The following is a 19,760-nucleotide window of genomic DNA, read 5'->3' as shown; positions in this document are numbered from 1 at the left end:
ATTTCATTCTGGTTTCCCATTTGATGATCCGTAGATCAGTTGTTTCAGTTTCACTTTTCAACGTTTCACTTTGGGATATCATTTTCGATTGTGATGTGCGACATGAATGGTGCACGAAAAAGGGAGTCCAAAATTATTTTGGGGGGGGGGAATATTTTTCAATTTTCTCAAGGGTGCAGAGGGGTCTCGAGTGGCTTAAGGGTCGTAAAAGATCAAAAAGGGGTCCAAAGTGTTTTAAGGGCCTCAACAGTTATAAAGGTGCATAAAGTGTTTATAAAGGGTCTTAAATGGGTCTAAATTTCTAAAGGGGACTAAGGGCGAAAGAGCAAAAGCGGTCTGAAGTGTCCAAATGGTCTGTAACTGTCCAAAGGGTCTTAAAAGGTCTATAGGACTAGAGAGATGAAAAGTGTCGAAAGGGTCGAAGACGGTCTATTATTTCAAAAAGGGTCGAAACGGGTATTAAAGGGTCTAAGGGGTGTAAAGGGTCTAATGAGGTCTACAGGCCATACAGGGTGTAAAGGAGCGAAGCTTTAGTAAAGAAATTAACGCTGGAGTGCAACATGGCAATAATGGGCCAATAATTATCGGTCTTCTGTGTCTTCGGGATTTTGGAGGTCTTGGGGGTCTTCGGGATCTTCAGGATGTTGGGGGGGGGCTTTGGGTGTCTTGGGTGTCTTTGGGGTCTGAAGAGTTCTCAGGGTCTTAGAGGGTCTTCAAAGGTCTAAGGGGTCTCAGCAGTCTAAAGGGTTGAAAGGTACATTCCAATAGTATGTAAATAATAAACAGAGTCACATGGATGGACGGACAGACAGACAAAGTGAGGGAGGGACGGACTCACGCCAAGACCGAGCTCTTTTATATATAGATTTGGGGCCCGGGCGCCCTCAAACTTCAAATCTCCCCCACCCCAAAATAAAACATTTATCACAGTGGCGTGTGTCAAAAAATCGGCAAATCATTATGTTTCTTACGTTACATAAAGGATGTTACGGGTGTTAAAATGAAAAAACATTTTTGTATTTTCCTTCCATAATATGTCCCTATTTCAACCTTTGTGAATTTGAACAATGAATAAAGTACAAAAAAAAAAAAACGATTTGTTGACAAACTCTACTTGATTCTGTAAAAGCACAAACTTACATTTTATATCTACTATTAAACATTTCAAATGTACTGAAAACAACGTCATATAATGTTGTTTATTAATTAACCCTCACCACCCACAGCTTTTGGAAAAGTTATATTTGTAAACAATCTACCTTTATTTATTTTTAGGAAGCGTCGGTGTGTCCCATCATCGCTTGTTCGTGTAATTAGAGCATAATCATGTTCACGACTTCAAAGCCAGATTTCAAAGCCATAAAGTGGTCTATTTTAGCAAAGGGGTTAAAATATATTTGGAGCACAGCAAAAAAAAAACAACATTCAGGGCACGTTTCCCACGGGACATTGCCTAGCGATGGCCCTGGTAGAGTGTGCACTGCATATCAATCAGGTCTATAAATCATCATTCTCGCACTGTAGGAAGAAATTCTGTAGATCAGGAAAATGGTCTTTAAGTTTGACACCATTTTTCTGAATTTTTTTTGTGGAAGAAGACATGAATGGTATCAGGAGAAACATAAATCAACCTGAAGGTTTTAAGACGGGATACCACTGCGAGTGTCACTAAAGGCTGAGAAAACCGAGGATGTCCCAATATACTCATATTCCATGTTGTCAACCACAATCTCATACTGTTCTTCAGCAGCAACCTGATCGGTTGTCATAGGTGGAATCACCTCAAAATTATAATCGATTTCTTCATGTGATGTATCAATTTTTACTGTAACAACTGTTGGGAGGTTTTCATTTGCTCCGCAAGGGACATCATGTTCAGCAGGCACGTGAGGAACAACAGCTTCTTGTAGATTATGTGAGATCTGAACTGTTGCGGATGAGTTTTTAAGTTTTCTAATGGTGTCTGATATTTGTTTTGAAGAAATAGAAGGAACATCGTCACCGCTTACTTTAATTTTACACATTTCTTTGATTATAGGTTTGTTGTCTCTGCAGGTTATGCGTGAGTAATATTCCATGAGGACGTCGGCTTGTTCATTATTAGTTGGAATCTATTGGCTGTTTGTTTTAGTGCTGCATGAGTTGTTGTTGGGGTTGGGGTTGGGGTAGTTCTGGACATATGAATGGTTTTAATTGTTTGCCCAAGTTGTTTGGATTTAGTTTTATAGTATAAAAGATTCGATGTACTGTTGCCAGTTTTGTTGCTTTAGTTGTTGTATTAGCTGGGTGATGTTATTAAGATTGGAGATTTGTTCTTATTTTTTGCGTGAGGTGGTTGTGTTTTTATGAAGTTTGTCTCTTGTGTGGGTGAGGTGTTTGAAAAGTGAGGGTTGAACTGGTTTTTGTAACTTTGTGGTATGTGTTTGTTACTGCAGGTGGCGGGGATGATAAAATGTTTGACAGCTTCATCAAGAGTGTGAAATTATGAGATGGTAAAATTGGATGACATTGTTTGTGAATCTTGAGTAAATAAAAGTTGGATTTTTAATATTTTTATGGTATCTTAAGTAATTTTGAGTGAAGTCAAGGCTTGTGGAAGGGCTAGAACAATGAATGTATTAGGACGAAACATAACAAAAATAACAGTAGGGGGAGAGAGAGAGAGAGAAGAGAGAAGAGAGGAAAGAGGAAAGAGGAGAGAGGAGAGAGGAGAGAGGAGAGAGGAGAGAGGAGAGAGGAGAGAGGAGAGAGGAGAGAGGAGAGAGGAGAGAGAGGAGAGAACCACCAGTGGAGTTGAAGGACAAAATAGAGGAAAACTTGGATACACAATGCATGTGGGGAGGAACGGGGGGGGGGGGCAGGAAAGGATGCAAGGGATGGACAACCTGGATACAGAAATAAACTCTGCGCACACATAACCTGCGCAATGGACTTTATGGGTTTTTGCATTGCTTCACAAAACCTTCAGTTGGAATTATGCTTGTGTGTTTTCTGCAGGATATTTATTGCAAATTGATTCAAATAGAATGCATTCTGACTTTAAATCTCAACCTTAAGGATGAGTTTTGTTCAAAGTCAAATTTTTTGAGGAAAAAAAAAGAAGAAGAGGCTCATGGAAGAGCAGAGGGCGAAAAGGTAACATCGTGACAGTGGGCAATGATCCAACAGTTGGATACAAGAAGCAAGGAAATTAGCTGACTGACACCAAAATATGACAGAGAGAAGGGGACAAACCACAATAACCTGCAAGTAAGAACGTTGGTCTCCATAGGGTTAATGAGGGGAGGGGTACAAAAGATCATGGACATGGATGGGGGGTGACGTGAGATGATGGTAAAGCACTTGCTTGAGGCCCCAGAGGTAAGAGTGCCATTGAAGTGTCTCCAGAAGGCAGTTTGACAGACAAATGGGAAAAAAGAGTTGTTTAACACTTTTGCACATGTAATAACAAATATATCAGCAACATTCTAAAGAATAAAGATTTGATAAAAGTTCCATCTGAATAGGATATACTTAAGGCACACAAAATGGATCAATATAGCTTAAATGTGATGGATCCAGGGTTCACTTCGAGATGAAAGAAATATCTAAAGGTAATGCTTGATCGATTGAAGAAAATTAATCTGTTGATTACAACAAGAAAAAAATATATATATGATACTAAAGGCAGATGGAAGACAGATTAATTGAAAAGGTTAATATATAACAAGTATCTGATGATGAAATCAAATGGATGCATTTTGTTTGTAATGATGATTTTGTTGGCATTTCATCACTAGGTTGATCATAATTACTTCTGACAGTGAAAGTGGATGGAGATTATCTTTTCATCCCTGTCTGTTTGTGAACAAAATATCTCAAAAAGTTGGGGACGAATTCGCACGAAATTTGATGGAGAGCTTGGGTATGTGGCATGGATGAAATGATTCGATCTTGGTGAAGATCCGAATCCGGATCCGGCTCTGAGAATTTTTAAACTGATTATTCACCGTTGTGAGTCAAAGGACTCAAACTACATATAGCAAGATATCTCAAAAAGTTGTGGACGGATTCAGACAAAACTTGGTGAGCAGGTTGGGTGTGTAACAAGGAAGAATTTATTCTATTTTGGTGAAGATCCGAATCTTGATTCGGATCCGATAATTTTTTAAGTGATTCTTCGTCACCATTGAGTAATAGAGCTAAAATGATATATAGCACGATATCTTAAAAAGTTAGGGACGGATTTGAACAAAACTTGCTGGATGAGTTGATTAGGTGACATGAACAAGCCGATTAAATTTTAGTTCAGGTCTGAATCCAGATCCAGCCTATCAGTGGGATACAAAACGTCAACTAATCATCCTTGCGGAGCTATGCGCTCTACCAGGTGCCCTTCTTGTTCCTTTTACTTTGCCGTTATTCCAATTTTATTCCTCAATATTCTTCGTTCTGTTGTGCACAAGAGTCTTTCTGTTTTATAAACCTGCACACTTTTTCCTCTCCTGGGATGATGTCCATTTGAATTACTTTTCTTGCTTGGACTTTTGTCTCCTCATTTGTTTATTATTTTTGGTACATGAAATTAAGCTTAGTGTGTGAAGTGTGCAACACACCTGATTATATTTTGACACAGTAATGGCTTTCTCATTAGAATCGTTAAAATTAAAAGTGTGTTCTAATATGGCCTTTGCAAGTGAATCATTCAGCGTCCATGAACAATGGATTGGGTTGTTGAAGCTCTGTGTGTGTGTGTGTGTGTGTGTGTGTGTGTGTGTGTGTGTGTGTGTGTGTGTGTGTGTGTGTGTGTGTGTGTGTGTGTGTGTGTGTGTGTGTTTTACCTGGGGAATCTCTGGCAGTGGAATCTGGGGTTTTGTTAAAGTACGTGCAGGTTCTGTCTTAATGGCTGCAGGCCGCCAGCACTGCTCTGGAACACGAACATAGGAAGGTATTGAATGTTAGACAACTTACACGAGATTATATAATTCGATAACTATGTCACATAGAGTTTGGCTAAAGTTGAAATGATGACACTCCTTGCAAACCAAGAAGTTTTTAAATGCTATTGCAGCTGATTTTCTCATAATTCTTAAAAAAAAAAAACGAAATGAACAAATAAAGTAACTGGATGCAAAATTAATCTATACATCGGTGTGAATAAATATAATAAAATCACTATGCATTTATATATGAATTTTATATTTTTCATGCACTGTATTCTGTCACACATCTCAGAATTAGTGATTTGCTGGAATATTCACATTTGAAAACAACCCGAGCAACTGAAAAGTAATAATAAAGTGTACGGTATGTCACATGCTCTGTAATCTGTCAAAGGCAAGATGAAGGGCTAGATATGTACAGCATTAGGGTCAGAATGCTCCACCATGCCAGCCGTGATGGACATGCATGAATGTATAAGTTATGCACTCATGTAGGGAGGGTTAGCAATATGGCATTGACAACACATACCAAGCACTTGCCACAAGCCCATCCCATTGTTGCAAGCAGCAGAACTTGTGTAAATGTATTCGGTTTCCTCGGCTGCCAAAGAGAGCAGGACATCCATTGGACAGTGCTGCAGGCCATGGGATATTGTTCCAATTTGACAGCAGTATGAATGAGATTTTTGAAGTTGACAAATGCACCCTCTGTATAATTAATCAATTTTCAAAAGTGCACTCGACAAGAGCAAAGTTATGAGCAAAAAAATGAGTATACATGCTTGAACCTTGGTTCTTCATGTTGGGAACACGCCATTCGATGTATTGTATATTGTATGAAAATGTAATTATTATTTAATAAGGCATTCCATAGCGATACACAAAATAATTTGCCATAAGTTGAACCATTGTTGTTGTTATTGCCAACATGCTTTAACCCGTATTCATTTGGTTTTGAGCAGCTGCATTTGATCACCATATATTATCTGTTTTGACATTTGAGGTTCTACCTGTGTGGCCTTTGATTCGCCAATAAACATTAACTGTCCAAAGCAACCATCATATAATAAGGCAGAAGGAGCAATTTGAAACTTTTATTTTACTGGCATAGAGGGCATTAAGGACAAATGGAGCAAGTGAATTAGTCACGGAACACTAAGTTGAACAAGCTCAAATGAGCTCAGATCCTCGTCCTCTTTTTGATGACGTTATAAAAACGAATATGACGTCATTGTGATGTATCAGGTTTGCAATAAATTATCTGTGCTAATGCCCAGCTTGATTCCCGCAAACAAAATTCAAACAGCTTGCCTAGTTTCGGAGATAATGGTATAGGCGATTTCCATTAGCGGCGATATTATGATGTCAACTTTTTTTCTAGGAAGAATTTCCAAAATCGGAGATGGTCACTGCCTGTGCATGGGCTTTCTGCATATACATGACAAGCTTCACGAAGATCTGATGAAAACTCTGGGTTGTGAAACAAAAAATGTCAAAAATTAGGAATGACATCATAAAAATTGATATGACATTATAGTGATGTATCATATGTGCGGTAATTAATCTCTGTCAATGCCCTGTTCGATTTCCGCAAAGAGAATTCAAAAAGCTTGCCTAGTTTTGGAGATAATTGTTTCGGCGTTTTCCATTAGCAGAGATATTTTGACGTCACAACTTTTTTTTTCTAGGAGGAATTTTCAAAATCGGAAATCGTTACTGTCTGCGCAGGGTATTTTTACATATATATATATGCCAAGTTTCAGGAAGTTTCGATGAAAACTGTAGGCTGTGAAACAAATTAATTTTGGAGATAATGGTATAGGCAATTTCCATTCGCGGAGATATTATGACATTAACTTTTTTTCTAGGAAGAATTTCAAAAATCGGACACGGTTAATGCCTGCACATGGGCATTCTGCAGAAACAAGGCAAGTTTCACGAAGATCCGATGAAAACTCTGGGTTGTGAAACAAAAAATGTCAAAAAATAGGAATGACGTCATAAAAATTGATATGACATCATAGTGATGTGTCGTATGTGTGGTAATTCATCTCTGCTAATGCCCTGTTCGATTCCCACAAACAGAATTCAAAAAGCTTGCCTAGTTTGAGATAATTTTTTAGGCGATTTCCATTTGCAGAGATATTTTGAGGTCATACCTTTTCTTCTAGGAGGAATTTTCAAAATCGGAGATGGTTACTGTCTGCACAGGGTATTTCTACATATATGCCAAGTTTCAGGAAGTTTCGATGAAAACTGTAGGCTGTGAAACAAAAAACAAAAAATAGGAATGACGTCATAAAAATTGATATGACGTCATAGTGATGTATCAGGTTTGCGGTAATTCATCTCTGCTAATGCCCTGTTTGATTCCCGCAAACAGAATTCAAAAAGCTTGCCTAGTTTCGGAGATAATTTTTTAGGCGATTTCCATTAGCAGAGATATTTTGACGTCATAACTTTTTTCTAGGAGGAATTTTCAAATTCGGAGATGGTTACTGTCTGCGCAGGGTATTTTTACATATATATGCCAAGTTTCAGGAAGTTTCGATGAAAACTGTAGGCTGTGAAACAAAAAAGTCCACAAGAAGAAGCAGAAGAACAACAACGTGATTAAGACTGAGAGATCCTCCACGGGGATCTTAAAAGGAAACCTCTCAATTATTGAATGTTTGAATTCAATTTGCTCACAATCATTGCACAATTATTTGTTTTAGCATTGGCAGTAAGGTAAATACAGTAAAATCTGAAAATTAGTCTCAGGATCAGATAAATTTTAGACTGATGTACTCAAACTTGCATCGTTCAGTTTGTTAACTTGTTTCCGCAACCGAAACATGAGTTGCTTTATTTTCATAGTTTGGGATTGTGAAATTGTGGGCCGTTTCAGTGACTCATTTATGCTTTTTAGGGCACTTTTAACTTGCTGTTTCCAGCATGAAACTTGTAAGTCAAGGAATCTTTTAAACAAAATTTTCAGCATTTAAAGGAAGGAGTAGCAATTTCAAGATGGTTAACCATAATTGTTGTGTTCCTGGATGCAAATTGGACACACAAAAAAAAAAAGGACAGAAAAGAAATATTCGTACATGCCAGCAGTCTGAGCTCCTACCTTTCTTTTCCTGTTAATAAAATTACCAAGCGATGGCAGTGATGACAAAAAGTTGGCAGAATAACTCAAATTAATGAAATGGTACTCTGATGACATTCAAATGGAATTTGGCCAAGATAAGTGTGCCAAGTGGACATTCATACAAGGTAGACCAACAAAAGCAGATAACAAAAATTGACACAAATACACCAATACAGGAGCTAGACAACGAAGCATCATACAACTACCTTGGGGTAGAAGAGGGCCACAAACAATTACCAAAGAATACTTGCGTAGAATGAGGCTGATCCTGAAAATGTACCTTTCTCTCAGGAAAAAAAAAAACTTTCTCATAACAAGCCATTGTGTAAAAATGCTTCGATTAGGCAATTATGACAGTTTTTGCATGAATACGGTTCCCTGTGTAAAATGTGCTATTTTGCTGAGTACAAGCTAAAATACACATTATGTGATGAAAACGCACATTTCTGTATTAGAATGGTGATTTGGATCAAAAAAATAATATGCTCAGAACAATCCATTGTGTTAAAAAAAAAAAACGCTTCTATTAGGCAAATGCGACCGTTTTTGCATGAATAAGGTTCCCAGTGTAAAATGTGTTGTTTTTAGCTCGCCTGTTTAAAGAACAGAGAACTACAGCGATACCCCCGGCGTGAGTGTGAGCGTGAGCGTGAAAATGTTAACGTTTTTGGTGCAAGTTATTTAGAAGCTTGCCATTCAATTAATGTGTACTACGATGCTGATATTTGGCATGGAGGTTCCTTTGGGGTATACTATTGGTGTAGTGAAGTTGAAATTAACAAATGATTTTAATTTCAACCAAAGATGGTGTCAAAGCCACCCAATGCTCGCCTGTTTATACTAGACGCTTGCCATTCATTTAATATGTGTACTCGGGATGCAATGAAGTCCAAATGAAATAAATTTTGTTGGTGCACCTTTTTCAGACTCAATATTTGTGAAGTCAAAACACTACATATTACTTTTTAGCTCGCCTGTTCGACGAACAGAGAGCTATAGCGATACCCCCGGCGCGAGCATGAGTGTCAGCATCAGCGCGAGCGTCAGCGTCAGCATCTGCGTGAGCCTGAAAATATTAAAGTTTTTGGTGCAAGTTATTTAGAAGCTTGCCATTCATTAATGTGTACTAGGATGCTGATATTTGGCATGGAGGTTCCTTTGGGGTATATTAATGATGCAGTGAAGTTGAATTAAAAAAAATAATTACAAATGTTTTAAATTTTTGACCTGTTTTGAACTTAACTTTTTTGTAGCACATCAATGTTAAAGTTTTTAGTGCAAGTTATTTAGAAGCTGACATTCATTTAATATGTGCACTAGGATGCTGATATTTGGCATGGAGGTTCCTTTGGGGTATACTATTGGTGTAGTGAAGTTGAAATTTAAAAATAATTTCAATTTTTTTTTTAATTTTTGACCTGTTTTGAACTTAACCTTTTTGTAGCACATCAATGTTAAAGCTTTTTCCTTTCTAATGTTTTTATCTACCACACTATTTTTTACTGATTACAATATACAAATACATATATTGCTTTAAAATTATTTGGATCAGACTTCACTGCAATGCTTTATAAAAAATATTATTAGACTCGTCTTTTAAAAATGACAAATGTATAAACAGGTGAGCATTGGGTGGCTTTGACACCAACTCTCTGGTTCTCAGTACTGTTGGACCCCGCTGTTCACATATTCACTATCCGCAGACCCCACATATTCGCAGCTGATAAAATGTGACCCGCTGCTACATTTATGGCCTTGTGCTTCACGTATTTGTAGTTTTTCGAGGCATAATCGAGGCTTGTGGAAGAGCTAGAATTTGTACATTGAACGGATCAGGACAAAACAGGAGAAAAGGAACAGTTGAGAGGGAGTGAAGGGGGGTGGGGGAGGGGGAACCAACAGCAGAGTTGAAGGCAAAGATAGAGGAAGACTTGGACAAACAATGGGTGTGGGGAGGAATGAAGGACAGGAAAGAATGCATAGGGTGGACAAGATGGATACAGAAAGAAACTCTCAGGAGGGAAAACTGGAAATTTGAATCATGGTTTTGGATTGGGGATGATCTGAGACAGTGGTGAAAAGCTATCTTGAAGACCACGAAGGAAGAGTAAGATTGAAGACAATGTGGAAGTTGGTTCCACAAGTGAGGAAATAAAGAGGAACGAATGAGTGGAAGTGAGCAGTGATCCTGCATCCTTACTGTAATTCACAGACCTGTGTTTGTACGTGTGTTTGTTTGTCACGTGAATCCTACAGTCCTGGGATTATTACATCAAGACTTGCTACATAGGATCAACATGACCTCAATTAATGTATAGGTGTGTTTCTATTTTTGCTGGTGGCCTTAGAAGGGAGGGGGGATGCATATTCTCTATGTAAATGTGTACTGTGTAGCGCCGCCTCTAGGTGGGGGAGGGTATCACAAGTTCCACCATTTAGAGTACAGTATTCCTGTCCCCACGTTTTCTAGTGCTGAGGTGTTTTGAATTATAAGCAGTAGGTATGTTTTTGCATCAAGAACCTATCCCGGGTTTTTTTTTTGCCTATACAGAGCTGTCAGTTGCCGATATGTATACCGCTCAGATATAGGTATGCATCAGAAGAACATGTTGCATGCTTGCAACAACATCACCCATATTGTGGTACTCTGCTATTTCAAGTAATTTAACCTGTAAGACCAGAAAGGAGGCGGTGGAAGACTGAGAGACCACTGGACTGTTTGCTATGGGAAAGTGATCGGACTCGGCTTCATCGCCGGAGATTCCTATAACTGAAAAGCCTTGGTTTCCACGGCATCAAGCTGAGCAAGGTGTGAGGCAGGGGAGCCAGCCCAGAAGGGAGTGCAGTGCTCTATCAAGCTGCGGATGAAGGCCTTGAATGTGGATAGAAGTTCAGGTGTGCCAAAAAGTATTTTATATGATGGAGGATACCCAGTCGGCGGCTGGCTTTGGAGGCCAACGTTGAAATGTGCTTTGCCCAAGAAAGATCATGGCTGACAGTGAGACCCAGGATTTTGAATGACTGAACCTCCTCAAGAAGATTGTTAAGAAAGTAGGTGAGAGGTTTGCCATATGGTCCTTCTGGAGAGAGATAGTGAGCATGTGAGATTTGCCCAGAATGAGACATGTTCCAAGTGTTTCACCATCTTGTGATTTTGTCAAAGTCTGAAGAGAGCGAAGAGGCTGCAGCCTGCCTCTCTGAAGGAAGAGGGATGTTCAACAGAGTGTGGAGTCATCAGCAAAGAGACAAAGAGGATTTTCCAGAGATTCGGAGAGATCATTTATGGAGATCAGGAACAGGACTGGGCCCAGAACACTGCCTTGGAGCTGACCATCACAATGACCATCAATGACCATCACATCACACTGCCTATCACATCACATGGCCTTGGGGCTGATCATCACACTGCCCATAACATTTAACTTAAACATCAGGAAGAAGATAGGGTTTAGGGTTATTCATTGGCACAACTGGGGTGTTCATGGTCACTTGAGAGTTGCAATTCCGTGGGGTTTCCGCATATCTTGCAAGATTGTGAGTTGGTCAGGCGACCGTGATGGGTGATGACATGTAGGAGCCATGCTACAGATGACCGTGATGGGCCATGGCATGTAGGAGTCATGCTGTTGCTGTTTCAGTCATAGTTTCTGTGTCCATTGAAAGGGGGGGGGGTTGAGGAGTTGTTGTGAGGTGAGGGTTGAAGAGTTCTGGTGGGGGGCAGGGGGTTGAGGAGTTGTGCTTAGGATGGGAGTTTGAGGAGGTCTGGTAGGGTTGGGGGGGGTGGAGGAGGAAGTTAGAGTGGATTTGAAGGCTTGGAGTGGGGATAGGTCTTTGGGTTTGGAAGGGGAGGTTGAGGACTTAGGATTGGAAGGCAGAGGTTGATGACTTAGGGTTAGTGAAGGGGTGGGGGGGGGGCATGAAGTTGTTGAGAACTTGAAGTCACACTTTGCATTGCGTGGTTGCTCCACAGGTTCCTGCTTCCATGGGTCCCTACTGTCTGCATGTCCCTCCCTGAAACATGGAAGTGCTCCTTGGAGAGAAAAAAATATTTAAGTAAAAGTTGTCTCACATTATTTCAAATCTTCAGGAAAATTATTATGTAAAAAAAACAAAGTTGTACACAAGAGATTGCATCTTCACATGGATAAGTGCAAATGGTGCAACATTTAGAACTGAGAACTTTCCCAGTGGATGGATTGGACATGGTGGCCGGGCCAGTCCCATGGCCTCCACAGTCTCCCGACGTGATGTCCTTAGACTTCTTCTTGTGGGGGTATATCACAGATTGTTTTCCAAGCCTCTGTTGCTGACATTGAAACACTTTGTGCAAGGATAACCCATTGCATCAGCAGTTTGATGAGGGATATGTTGGCCAACACTTGGACTGAAGTGGATATCGGTTGGATGTGCTACATGCCACTACAGGTGCACATGCTGAGGTGTCCTGAAGAACAGGAAAACAAACTTTATTTATTATGTGACAAAATGCAAAAAACTGCATCATTATATCTCTTTTGGTTTGGTTGGAATAATTTTTTAAAACTGAAACAAGATTTTGTGGACAGCCTGTACTTCGTTCCAAAGCCTAAAATCATCTTCATATAATGTACGGTAAGCTCTTTTCCCAATGAAATATTTTGAATAAATCAGCAAGTTGTTAAACTCATTTTACTCTCTTCTTTTCTTTAAGCACCAGGAGCACACAATTACAACCAAAGACATTCCTTATTGAACCTTCCACCATTTTTGAGCTCTTTGAACGAGCGAAAGAATAAAAAGCTAACCATTTAATTTTTCTGTTGTAGTATTTTACCATGGACTTCTGCAAGTATCCTATTAATTTGACATCCAATTTAATACCCCTAACCCCCCCACCCTGCATTCACCCAATTTTGAGATAATCAGCTTTAAATTTGAAAATTCAGTGATCCAGGCAAAAGACCTTTTTTTCTCAAATGGTGGTGGCAGCATTTGGGGTTGTATTGTTGCTATAAAAATGTTACTTTCTGTAAGTGTGCTCTGTGCTCATAAGTGTGCTCATCATCAGGCTATCTATGCTGCAGGTGTGCCAAGGAAGACATTTTTCTGCATGGAATAAGAAGTTTGCTTTACAAGTTCAAATAGGCCTTTGTTTGGCAAAACATTAAAAGCAGGAAGCAGCCGGCCTGGAAATTTTTGAGCAAAACAACACAGCAGAGGGTAGGCAAATAAGGTGGGCCATGCGATAGGGTGTGGGACTGAGATCAAGATACAGCAGGCGTGGTGTCATTCTGAGGTTTGGCAGGATGTGATGGAGAGTGGAAAACCAGATAGTGGACTGCAGGAGAGCTACATGGATCAAGATGGAATTCAACATGGAAGTAGCCAACAACAACAATATGTGATGTACCTTTCAGGAAAAAATAAACAGCAAAACCTGTCATGCGACACTGACCATCCGACGGTTTTAGCTGCCTGAGGAGTTTCAGCACGGCATCGCGACAAGTCTGCGTAGCGGCCGAGAGCTGCTCTTGCTCCAATAACTCGAGTAGGGAACACATCTCTGGCAGCAGCTGCTCCAAGACTGCATGTGGAACAATGCAAAGATAGGTTATGACCTCAACTTATCATCAATGCAAAAACAATGCCTAATCTTGTGTAACATAATAATTTAGTTACTTTTTGCATTCACAAGACAATGCAAAAGAGACAGTTGGCTAAGTGTGCCTTTTGAACATAGCAGACCTCAGGATGCAGTATCTACTGTTACTACACTATAAAAGCAGCGGTAAATATCCATCAACAAGTGCCAGCAAACAGGTCACCCAAGTTAACATCCCTCTGTATGATAGTGCTCTCTCTGATGTAATGCTCTGTATGTGAAGCATGAAGATGACAGTTTATAATCACGTCGGGAATCAGACCCAGATTAGACTACTCCAAGGTGAGTACACCATCTCTTTGCTTTTCTTCCAGCACAGCAAATAATGTATTTAGCTATTAGCAAACTGAAAAGTCAATGAATTTAACAAATATGTTAACCACAAACCAATTTTTAACAAGAAGAGTTAAGGTGAGGAAGGGGGTGTCATGAAATGGGGGGATTTGGCAAGGAGAATGAGATCGAGTGGAAATAGAAGGAAGGAGAATGGAGAGGAAAGACATGTATAAGATTAAAGGGAGATGGAGGAGAATAAATTCTGCTTATTTTTCGATATAATACCGAGATAACCATGGACAAGTAGGGGCAATCAGATAGAATATCAGAGCAGGGAAGTCTTCCCTTTGACAGGTAAATCTGTGTGAACATACATTTATCTAATGAAGCTTGTACAAACTATTCTTGATGGATGCTACTGAGGAGGTATTGAAAATACTGCATTACTTCCTCCAGCTGATCAAGATTTAACATACCGCAACAGGAAGAAAGCCTTTATCATTTTATAGGGCAATGCAACACCATTAACGTCATCTTTTTTTTTCTTAAAGGCTGCAGCGTCCTCTTGCCGTATGTTTGCTCTGGGGATATCCAGCTACTGGGTGGTGGAGAGACTAAAGGAAGGAAGTAAGCTGAACTCCACCCTCTTCCAAACACATAACAAGCTCCCAAAACTGCTGGGAGGAAAGGGAGGTGGTGAGGGGAGGGGGTTGACAAAATGGTGGTTGAGAAGGCACAAGTGAAAAAAGACTTTCAACAAAATGAAGAAACAACGACGACGACAACAACAAACAACAACAGAATCCCATTCTATCAAATAATAGCAAAACCAAACATAAATACTGTATTACGATCCACGAAATGATTGTTGATTTTGGTCGTTGCATCTCAAGCATGACACAAGAGGAATAATTTATGTTTCTTTACTTCTTATGAATCTGTTTATTACCTCTGCCACCAAAGGTCGATGGAGGTTATTGGTCTCACCCTGTTTGTCTATCTGTCTGTCTGTCTGTCTGTCTGTGAACAGGATATCTCAAAATGTTGCGGACGGATTCAGACGAAATTTGTTGGAGAGTTTGTATGTGTGACAAGGACGATTTTATTAAAATTTGGTAAAGATCTGGATCCAGATCTGGATACTAGAACCTTTTAAATGATTCTTCACCATGGAGTGATAGGGCCAAAAACGATATATATATATATATATATATATATATATATATATATATATATATATATATATATATATATATATATATATATATATATATATATATCACGATATTTCCAAACATTGCAGATGGATTCCGTCGAAACTTGGTGTACTAGTTAGGTGTGTAACGGGGAAGAACTGATTCGATTTTGGTGAAGATCCGAATCTGGATCGGGATATGACTTTTTGTTACATTTTATTAGTGATTCTTCATCATTGAGAGATGGGGGCTAAAAACGATATGTAGCATGATATTTCAAAAAGTTGCGGACGAGTTATGACAAAACTAGGTAGATGAATTGGTTGGATGACAAGAACAAGCCGAATACATTTTGGTTCATGTCTGGATCCAGATCCAGCCCATCAGTGGGATACAAAATGTAAACTGTCCAGCCTGGCGGAGGTATTCACTCTTCCGAGTGGCGTTCCAGTTTAGCAATGTTATCAGTCCAAGCTTGACTAGTTTAAAAGGCTATCGTAATGTTATTGTCCCCATATACTATTGTGTTTTGGTATTTCTAATTTCGTCATTTATGAAACTTGTACATACGAGCTTTGCTTGTATTCGTAGTTGAGCTCACTGATAAGTGTGCTCATTATCAAGCTGTCTGGGCTTGGTTTGATCTTCATAATTGGAGTTATTTACTCATTCGTATGGAGCCTGTGGATGCTTGGCTGCATAATTTTCTGGGGGCACGGCTGTGCCGCTCATGCAAATCCCCCGTTACCAGTCAGCTGGTACTCATTTTGCCAACCTCGGAAGGATGACAGGTTGAGTCAACCCACCTGGTGTGATTTCAACTGAAAGACAGGAGCTTGAACTCAAGATCCTATGATCTTAAGCCAGCTACCTTAACCGAAAAGCTAACACCAGTTTTGTAAAATTATAATTGGATCAGACGACAGGATCAAACTTTACCAAGAGTACAGTTTGATGGCGTGCCAGTGGAGGTGGGGGAAAGGAAGGCATTGCACACCGTCCCTTGATATGGTATGTAAAGCTAACAGTAGTTTTTGATGGCGGAGGTTAAATATCCCACAGCATCTTTTACAACGAGTTGACTTGTTATTACCGGCACCCTGAACAAATCACAAATTCCAATCACCTTGAATGGTCCGTCAGACCTGACCAGCTGGTTTGTGAAAGACTTGAGCCAAAAAACTTTTCCTGGCCAATCCAGTAAGAGGGTGAGAATAATTGGGGCCACTAAAAGATAGAGTACTAGTTTTAGGACTTCTATCATGTTGTATTAATTACCTTTCACCTATAATTCCATTGCAAGTACCATATACAGTATAGTCAACTTTAATGTCTTTTAACTCCTTCATGAGCCTCGATATCCGTATTAAGTTAAGAAAAAAAGATTTTCCCCAAATCTAAACTCATTACTTTACCCTCATTTCCAAACATCCACCTCTAAACTTTTCTTCCCAATTCCTGAAACACATTCCCCCATCTCACTCATGTTCTGCTGATTACAAAGCCAAGACTTCTCATCTACCGCAACGGTTAACGTCCACAACTGCCAAAGGCATCTACAATCTCGTTAACATCTTTCTTTTTTATTTTCTTGATAACACACCTTATTAAATGTTTTTTAAAAAACTATTTCAGCTGTTGATCCAGTGTATCTGTGAACAGCCAGTAAGGATGGCTTTATATGGTCCAAAGCCATGTTTTTTTCCTTCTGGCTTGGAGAAAGTAAAATCTCAAGCTGGGAAAATCAGTTCGTAAAAATTAAAATATTACAACGTAAAAATTGGTTACAGGTATCAATATGAACATTTGATCGTCGACCAATTGATGGACTCGATGTGGAATTATTCAAAAAATCTTGATTGGAGTCTTGGAGTCATTCATAACGATAGCAACAACACACAGTCGAATCATCCTACAATTTGTTAGCACTGCAAGGACAAAATATATGAAAGCATTTACTTTTTAAAGTTTGATTTCTAAATGAAAGTTCTGCACATTACCACCTGACTTTTACAAAATGCAAGATGTTGTGTAGCAAAGTTCTATGTTGAAAAAGAGTCGTTTGCAAGTCTAACATCAAAGATACTGTAAAACTGTTCACGGGGTTCACTCGATCCTGATAATGTGAGTTAAACAAACGTTCACTGGGGACAGCAGAAAAGAAACAGCTCATTTTATATCATCTCTGGTAGAGGGAAAAATAAATAATAATAATATGGTTGAGGATGATGTGGTTGAGCTTGAAAGTGGTTGGATGTCAATGAAAGATAGTCTGTTGGGAGTCGTTGGTGAGGTATGTGGATGGACAAAAGGACCACCGAGGCACTCGGAAACATGGTGGTGGGGGGATTAAGTTGGAAAGAGGATTGACAAGAGGAGGAAGAAGTTTATGGAGTGGCAGAAGGCGAAGGGTACGGTGGCAGAAGAGGCAGTGTATGAAAGTTATAAGGCAGCCAAGAAGGATGCAAAGAAAGAGGTTGCAAAGGCGAAGGAGGCGCATAAGAAAATGCTCGGCGAACGTATGGATCCGGAAGAGGGTCAGAGAGTGGTATTTAGGATTGAAAAGCAGATAGCGAAAGAGAGGTGCGATATGGCGGGGGTGAGTCGCTTGAAGGATGAAGTGGGACAAATCGTTGTGGATTCAGATGGAATTAAAGGAAGGTGGAAGAGATATCTGGAAAGTCTGTTGAATGTAGGGAATAAATGGGATAACAACATCGAGAGCAACCCAATTTTAGGACCGGCAGAGAAGATAACTGAGAAGGAGGTTGAGGAAGCGATAAGAGCAATGAAGAGTAGAAAAGCAGGAGCGCCAACGGGAGTTGTGGGAGATATGTTGAAGGCAGCGGGAAGTTGGGGTGTGAAGAGAATGACAGAGATCTGAAATCTGGCGGTGAAAGAAGGCCGCATTCCAGTAGATTGGGAACTGAGTACCCTCGTCCCTCTGTACAAGGGGAAAGGTGACCCTCTGGATTGTGACTCGTCTGGAGGGATAAAGTCATTGGAGCATGGAATGAAGGTATTGGAAAGGGTGTTAGAGAAGAGGATAAGGAAGAAGGGAAAGATTGACGAAATTCAGTTTGGATTTATGCCAGGAAGAGGAACGACAGATGAGATTATTATTGTAAGGCAGTTGCAGGAGAAGTACATGGCGAAGAGGAAGAAGTTGTTTGTTGGGTTTGTTGATCTGGAGAAAGCATTTGATAGGGTTCCACGTGAAGTAATGACATGGACATTAAGGAAGTTAGGAGTGGAGGAATGGTTGATCAGAGTAGTGATGGTCATGTATGAGGGAGAGCGCGCACAGCTGTGAGGACGAAGGATGGGAACAGTGGTGAGTTTGGGTGAAGGTGGGAGTGCACCAGGGGTCGGTACTAAGTCCAGTACTAGATGTAGTTGTGATGGAGGTGCTGGCTTGGAGGGTAAAGGAAAGTTTACCGTGAGAATTGTGTGCAGATGATCTGGTATTGATTGCAGAGAGTATGGATGGACTGAAGAAGATGATGGATAAGTGGAAGGAATGTATGGAGGGAAAAGGTTTGAAGGTGAATATCGGAAAGACGAAGGTGATGGCAAGTGGTAAAGCATGTGGTGAGGTGGAAAGGACTGGGAAGTGGCCATGTGCTGTGTGCAGGAAGGGTGTCGGGGTGAACTCCATTCAGTGTACAATGTGTGCTGAATGAGTTCTTGGAAAATGTAGTGGGGTGAGGGGGTTATTAACCAGTGTGGCAGCTACATTCAAGTGTAAGGTGTGCATCGAGGGAGCTGCAGATGGAGGAATTGTTGAGTTGGATCTTTGAGATGGTGTGAAGTTGGAAGGTGTGAAAACATTTTGCTACCAAGGAGACATGCTGAATGGAGAAGGTGGATCAGACTCGGCAACAGTTGCTGGAGTGAGATGTGCATGGAAGAAGTTTCGGGAACTGAATGGAGTGCTGACGAGGAGGGGAGTGTCGTTGAAGTTGATGGGAAAGGTGTATGCTACATGTGTGAGAAGTGCTATGATTTCTAGGAGCAAGACATGGGTAATGAACGTAGAGCAGCAAAGAAGGCTGGAAAGGGTGGAAATGTGAATGGTTCGGTGGATGTGTGGAATATCGTTTGATGAAGACAAATGATGTGTGGAAGACAAATGAATTGTGGAAGATGATGGGAATAGAGCCTGTGATGGATGTTGTGAAGAGAAACAGGTTGAGATGGTTGGGTCATGTGTTGGGGAAGGATGAAAGTGACTGGGTAAGAAGAGAGATGGAAATGAGTGTGGAAGGAAGTAGAGGATGGGGAAGACCAATAAATACGTGGCTAAAGATGGTGGAAGAAGAAATGTGGGTAAGGGGGTTATAACAAGGGGAGATGCAGAAAATATGGCAAAGTGGAGAAGATTATCATGGGGCCCACATGGCTAACCCCTGCTCCAGCAGGGGAAATGGCTTTAAAAATGCCTGTTTATATATATATATATATATATATATATATATATATATATATATATATATATATATATATATATATATATATATATATATATATATATATATATATTACAAACACAATCAATGCAATCAGTGGGATATATTTACAAGCAATAATCA

At 40.0% G+C, this 19,760-nt stretch overlaps 1 protein-coding gene and 1 pseudogene across 10 annotated transcripts in view; one reads left to right on the top strand and one right to left on the bottom strand.

The window, feature by feature from the left end:
- Nucleotides 1–19,760, bottom strand: part of LOC147015436 (actin filament-associated protein 1-like) — a 196,914-nt gene that overhangs the window by 86,105 nt on the left and 91,049 nt on the right. For 7 of the 10 annotated variants that reach the window (XM_085850195.1, XM_085850187.1, XM_085850193.1 and 4 more), the window contains 3 exons: nt 13,490–13,618; nt 5,452–5,523; nt 4,821–4,906 (listed from right to left, as the gene is read on the bottom strand). In XM_085850195.1, the coding sequence (XP_085706321.1) occupies nt 4,821–4,906; nt 5,452–5,523; nt 13,490–13,595 (264 nt within the window). In that variant the 5' untranslated portion in view covers nt 13,596–13,618. Of the gene's footprint in view, nt 1–4,820; nt 4,907–5,451; nt 5,524–12,000; nt 12,074–13,489; nt 13,619–19,760 lie in introns of those variants that run through there. The other 3 variants (XM_085850190.1, XM_085850188.1, XM_085850196.1) reach the window with 2 other exon arrangements.
- Nucleotides 17,675–18,354, top strand: LOC147015437 (uncharacterized; annotated as a pseudogene).

The sequence above is a fragment of the Eptatretus burgeri genome, chromosome 12 (assembly GCF_056783735.1).
Source record: "Eptatretus burgeri isolate ZD-2024b chromosome 12, Ebu_testis_v1, whole genome shotgun sequence".
NCBI classification, from domain to species: Eukaryota; Metazoa; Chordata; class Myxini; order Myxiniformes; family Myxinidae; genus Eptatretus; species Eptatretus burgeri.
Note: the sequence above shows the minus strand (reverse complement) of the source record. Positions and strands in the feature narration are given on the sequence as shown.